The sequence below is a fragment of the Guillardia theta genome (assembly GCF_000315625.1).
Source record: "Guillardia theta CCMP2712 unplaced genomic scaffold GUITHscaffold_19, whole genome shotgun sequence".
Lineage (NCBI taxonomy): Eukaryota > Cryptophyceae > Pyrenomonadales > Geminigeraceae > Guillardia > Guillardia theta.
In genome coordinates this window covers 194,882-200,774 of record NW_005434655.1, presented here as the reverse complement: position 1 = coordinate 200,774, position 5,893 = coordinate 194,882, and the positions used below count along the sequence as shown (strand labels likewise).

At 52.5% G+C, this 5,893-nt stretch overlaps 2 protein-coding genes across 2 annotated transcripts; both read left to right on the top strand.

The window, feature by feature from the left end:
• Window positions 1–823: 823 nt before the first annotated feature.
• On the top strand, window positions 824–1,087 carry GUITHDRAFT_105090 (hypothetical protein; the record flags this gene model as incomplete). The annotated part of the gene is made up of 1 exon (XM_005835930.1): window positions 824–1,087. One exon carries the CDS (start codon window positions 824–826, stop codon window positions 1,085–1,087), a length of 264 nt encoding a protein of 87 aa, XP_005835987.1.
• A 3,564-nt stretch (window positions 1,088–4,651) lies between these two features.
• GUITHDRAFT_151580 (hypothetical protein) lies at window positions 4,652–4,965 on the top strand (the record flags this gene model as incomplete). The annotated part of the gene is made up of 1 exon (XM_005835929.1): window positions 4,652–4,965. A coding segment is annotated over one exon (247 nt), but the record flags the coding sequence as incomplete, so codon positions are not given.
• Between the last annotated feature and the right edge of the window lie 928 nt (window positions 4,966–5,893).

Genomic DNA, 5,893 nt, shown 5'->3' with positions numbered 1-5,893 from the left:
AAGAGTCACGGCGATTCCGACTCGAGTATCAGTCACGGGGTAAAGATTGGGGCCGGGCAAGCCCCTCCGCCTCAGCAGAGCCTCTCACAGTACCGTACCCCTGACTCGGTGTTTTCCCGTTTGAATGGGGGGTGGGGGTCTTTCCGTCCGAAGTTCGCTGCCCGAATTAGCAACGGCAGCAAAAAAGAAATCTATTCTGGTCGCTAAAAAGATTTTGAGAGTGTATCCGGATCTGTACCGCAAGGCAGGGCACGCAGTACAAAGGTACAGATTCAACACAGTGGGACTAGTACTAATTCCGAATAAAATAGACCGATGAAGGATAAAACAATTTAAAGGATCTGTCACTACCGGTCAACCTCGGTGTGTCTATGGGCCTCCACCTGACCCCCAACCCCCCTTTTGCCCTACGGTGACCCCCTGAGCAAAGTACCCCTATCAGAGTCTGTCTACACCGGAAGTCCATTGGCCTACTAGCCTACCCTACCACCCCTTACCCCTACGAACAAGGGGATCCAATCGCTCCACCACCCCAGCAGTCCGGGCCCCTCAGTCACAGAGACGGCCGGGTACATTTTCGGGTTCCAGTCGCCGAGAAACAAAGGGTTCCTTGGTATGGTTGAGTAGGGTAGGGTGGGGTGAGGGGGTAGGGACGGAGGAAATAAATACAGGAGGGATTGCTTCGGCCTTCATCGCAAGATGGTGAGCGATATCCGATGTCCTGCTGATGGTTGTGATGTGATTGATGTTACATGATGCTGATGACTCAATTCGTCACAGTGATTGAATTCACCTCTGATCCTGTAACATATGAACTGATCACATGGTGCAGTTCTCCGACGCCAGACGTATCCAGAAGCTCACCTCCACCTTCACCTCCGAGTGGCCCCTTACCACCATCACCGATGACAGCAGCGCTGAGGGCAACGATGGTGCCTCCTGGAACTACGGCGACAACTTCGGCGGAGGAGCCTCTGACTATGCTACCAAGCACGACATCTTTGGCAGCTTTGGTGTGACCGACAGCGTCTACGCCAACGGTGACATCGTCCTCTGCACTGACTCTGCCACCTCCTGCTCTGGATAAACAGCCCTGATGGGTGTCTCGCAGCTGATATGCGATGTGAACATGAAATAAAAGTGTTCTATTTATTTAAAATTTTGCATTCTTGAGCCTTTTTTTGCACTTCAATTTAAACTTTGCTCTCAAGTCATTACAGTGATATGGCACCTTCAGACTGCCACAGCAAATGCTCAAAGCACATCTTGTCACATCTCCTGGATCCCACTCATCCAAGGTGAATGGAAGTGAGATGAAGTTGATCCCAGATGTACACACATAGTAGATGGGTTCATGGCATAGGCAGCAAGAGGACAGACCACCTCAAGAAGTTGTTTACGATCCTTTTACAGTTTAGGGGAACCACCAGCAGTTCTGTGGCACCTAACGCATGAGCGATCTGGTGCTCCTTTTGAGAACCTGCCTGACGTACCACAGTGCAGGAGAACCACTACTCGTATCTGACACTCGCTGTCTGTCATGTTGCCAAGCAGGGGTGGTTTACTCCAGAGAGCGAGTCGCCGACATGACAGAGCCCTTGTTGTCTATGTAGATGTAAGAGTGCCCTGAGGAGGCTTGAGCTCACCTTCGCAGAGCTCGGATAGCGTTACCAGAACTAACACTTTCACATATCCAACTGATCCTCGAATCCACTGCCTCTCATGGGTCTCGTCCTTATGATGAACTTCTTCTGCCTCACACTGCTTTTTCCTTTTCTTCAGGTGCTTTTCAATCGCTCACTATCGAATGCTGAGCTGCTGGAGACTCGAAGCCTGAACCAGCCTGATGACGAGTCACGCAGCCTCGGAACGGTTGCAAACTTGTACATGATTCCGTGGCAACTCAACCTACAGGCCGAGGAGCCTCAGACTGGAGGTCATCAGTGCCGTAACACTCCAAGCCTCCGCCGCTCAGCACAAGTCGTCTCCCTGGTTCAGGCGCAGCAGCAGTGGCGACTGACTCACTACTGTCCGTGTGTTCGGATTTGACCGTTGGACTGACCATGCCACAAATTGCGTTGTTCATCCCGAGCCAAGCTTTCAAGTCTGAGGGGGCACATCACTACCCACCTTCGAATATCACAGGCAACCCGGTTGACACGACCATACACATGGCAACCTGGAGGGAACACAGCTCTTTAGGACACATGCGTACTGATGAGAAGTGCAGTGATGCACTCAGCACGCTCATCAAAAAGTCAGGGTGGTGGGGCCGTGTGCAAGTACTGAAGTATTCCTGGGACCAGGCAGAATGTTCCTCAGCACGGGCCCGATGATCATCCTATTGGGAACTGTGAACTTCGACACTTGCGAGGCGGCGATACGATAGCACGGGTAGATCCTTGAGCATGTCACACTTGAGTACCACGGTATTTGATAATCATGCCAGGTACCGGACCTTGCTCAAGCGGCAAACTTTGATGAAAGCGGCGGCAGAGGAAGATCCACATGCTCATCGTTATTCAGAGTCCGTATGCGGCCAGGCTCAGCACGTCCGACTCTGGCGGCCAGGCAAAGTCTAGGCTTCCCTTCGGCATCGCCACAGTGTACTGATGGCCTCCTCACCACACGTTGATGATCGGATCGTCGGCTCCGGAGGTCCGAGCCGGTCATTCAATGACCGACGAATGCCATGATGATGATACTACTACTGGGCCTGACTCATGATGTTGCCGACTCTCCGATCATCGGATGCCATCCTGAGCCTGTGAAATCATGAACTTACTGCCGCCGCCGCCGGGAGCCTCCCGGGCCTTGAAGCCCCTTCGTGGGAACTTCACGGTGACCGACTCAGTGGCCGGGCACCGTCGCGTGCCGGTGAGTGGCCCACCGTACTGCCACTGAGTCCCGCCGGGGGCCCGGGCCGGGCGGCCGCGGCGCCGGGCGGCCGGGCCGCGGCGTCCCCGGCGGTGCGGCGGGCGCAGCGGCGGCGGGGCCCTGGCACTGCGGCACGGTGCCAGGCTGATCCGGCGTAGTCGTTCCGGAGTTTACTCTTTGAAAGTTACTGAGCTATATGATAGCCTAGTATCGATGATCAGTACTACGGTACGAGCCTCCGCTCGGATCGGCCGGAGTCGAGCCGCTGAGCCTCGGATGAGGCTTAACCGTCCTGACAAACTCTGTCGTGAGTCCGACCCAGACTTTTTTTTTTCGGCGCCCGAGTACCGGCCGGGCGTCACCGGGCCCGGTGACTGACTCAGTGAGGCACCGCCCGCCGCCGCCGGCGGGGCCCACTGAGCGGCGGCGAACTTCGGAAGTCACAGTTCCGGCGAACGGTTCCTACCGTTGCTACTTGCTTTGACTCTGACCTGCGGCAAGTTTAAAAAACTGGCTCGCCGGATACGGGATATAGTTGCTCAGTACTGCGGCAAGTAAAAATAATAATCAGCCAGTACTGACCATATCTGATCACCCGTACTATACTCCCGCCAACGAATTATTAGCCGAGCGTCCAGAACCCAAAACTTCCCAGGCTAGGCGAATCTGGTACTGCAAACAGTACTGTTCAGTCTGGTAATACTAATGTTGCCCACACGTGGTACTAACAGTTAAGTACTTGCGGCTATAAATAAAAATACATTTGCATGTAGTGAGCAAATATAAAAGTGTGCTGACCCTTCGCCAGGCAAAGTAGGCCCGTCACCCCCAGACGTAAAGGACAAGTCCAACAATGAGCGTTATAGCCTCCCATTAGTACCGTAGTACCATTAATGCGGGCCAATATACTGCTATTCACTTTATATCAGTTTTAGGCACTAGTTGTAAAGATCCCATGGTACATTTGTCGGAAGCCCCCGTCAATTGGAACCAACAGCATTTGTACCACAATCTTGGAACTTTGTACCATAAAATAAGTAGTTTATTTATTTTGGTACAAACTTACATTGTTTTAAGAGATTGTTGCTGCCGGCGGTGAGTCTATTCCTGGAGCGCCGCGCACCACCCCCCAGGCTAGAGTTACAAGTTGACAAAGGCTACCACCCCCTCATATGTCATCCCCCTTATGGCAACCGGGCCTGCATATCTCAGTTTTCACAGTTCCGACGAACACCCATTCGCACCTTCCAAAGCACCCCGTCCACGCATAGTACCCGTCATTTTTACCGAACATCAGAGGGTGATTGGTTTCTTGGGTACGATTTGCGCCATGTAGTAGGGTAGGGTCATTTAAGGTTTTTGTATAGTGGAATTTGGTGTGAGGGGGTAGGGTGTGGGAGGGGTAGGGTGGGTAGGGTAGGGGCGGTGCAATAAAACCGGGAGAGAGCAGAGGAGAGTCTATCGCACGATGGTAAGCTTTGTAGTTGGTTGTGTGCATGTTCCTTCGCCAATTCTCTAGTTCCCTCCTTCTCTTCTCCTTACAATCGCTGAAGTACCAACTACCATGAGCATCTTCTCTACTTCTTCACTCGCTACTTTCTCTCATGTGCTCTGCATGCATTTGGTCTTGTACACTCAATTCCTGTAACGACAAAATCTGAGGTCCTTGTGGATCCATGTTGTGCGAGTGTGAGTTTGCAATTCTTGCGATTGATTGTTCCTGTATCTTATCTCCCATCGGATGATCCTCATCACATGCTGACTTCATGCTGCAGTTCTCCGACGCCAGACGTGTCCAGCAGCTCTTCTCCTCCGAGTGGCCCCTTACCACCATCACCGATGACACCTCTGCCTCTGGCAACCAGGGAGCCGTGTGGAACTACGGCGACAACTTCGGCGGAGGAGCCTCTGACTATGCTACCAAGCACGACATCTTTGGCAAGTTCGGTGTGACCGACAGCGTCTATGACAACGGTGACATCGTCCTCTGCACTGACTCCACCACTCCCTGCTCTGGATAAACAGCCTTGATGGGTGTCTCGCAGCTGATATGCGATGTGAACATGAAATAAAAGTGTTCTATTTTTCTTTCCTCTGCAGACGAATGCACATCTTCACAAACTCATATTTTCCATCCGTGAAAATCTGTTTCCTTTCCTTCTCTCGTCTGCTCATGAATTACCCAGACTCCTCCGTACTTTTTATAAAAGTTTACTTCAACATCTGAATGCACTCTATCGTTGAGAGTAGCAATCTGTGAAACAAGCAAACCCCATTTCTATGTCCAACACCAGCAGCGGCCCCAGTAACAAGTCGGGAACCGAGGTTTGCACGAGGAGTAGAAGCGCAAGATCCGTAGAAAATGAAGACGTGTGAGACAAATTGAAGGCTTCTCCCTCACGTCGCCTCTACATCACTAGACGGATCCAAATGCGCCATGGTGATTTGCAAGTTGGAAAGCAAGTGAGCATGAGGGAGATCATCGGTACCTGCAGTGATGGCAACAACTTGAGGCTTCAGGTGAGGACCCTGAGGACGCTTCTGGTTGGAAACCTGATGATCATGGGTATGGTAGCTGGATCTATGCTCCGAAATCTCCTGTCGTGCTACCCTCCACCCCCCACCCCCCAACCCCTCCACCATCCACTGCCCCCAGGCTCCTTCTCGGGCACTCCCTCCTCTCCCTGGACCCCCTCCCCCTCGATCTCCCCTGTGACGTCCAGAACCAGCGCAGGTAGGAGCGTGAGGTGCCTGGAAGGTTAGAGCCTCGGAGCTCCGTCAAGATGTGAGTTTGAGTGAGAGACTAATCTCCTCTTCTTCTACTACTACTCTACTGCTGCTGTGTCGGTTAATTTGACAAGCTTTTCAACGGCTGTCAAAATCTTTTACCGCAATGCCTCTCTGTCTTGCTCTCTCTCTCTCTCTCTCTCTCTCTCTCTCTCTCTCACGTCGCGCGCGCATGCCGTTATGGGGGATATACGGCAAGAGAGGGGCGGAGGGAGGACGATTAGTGACA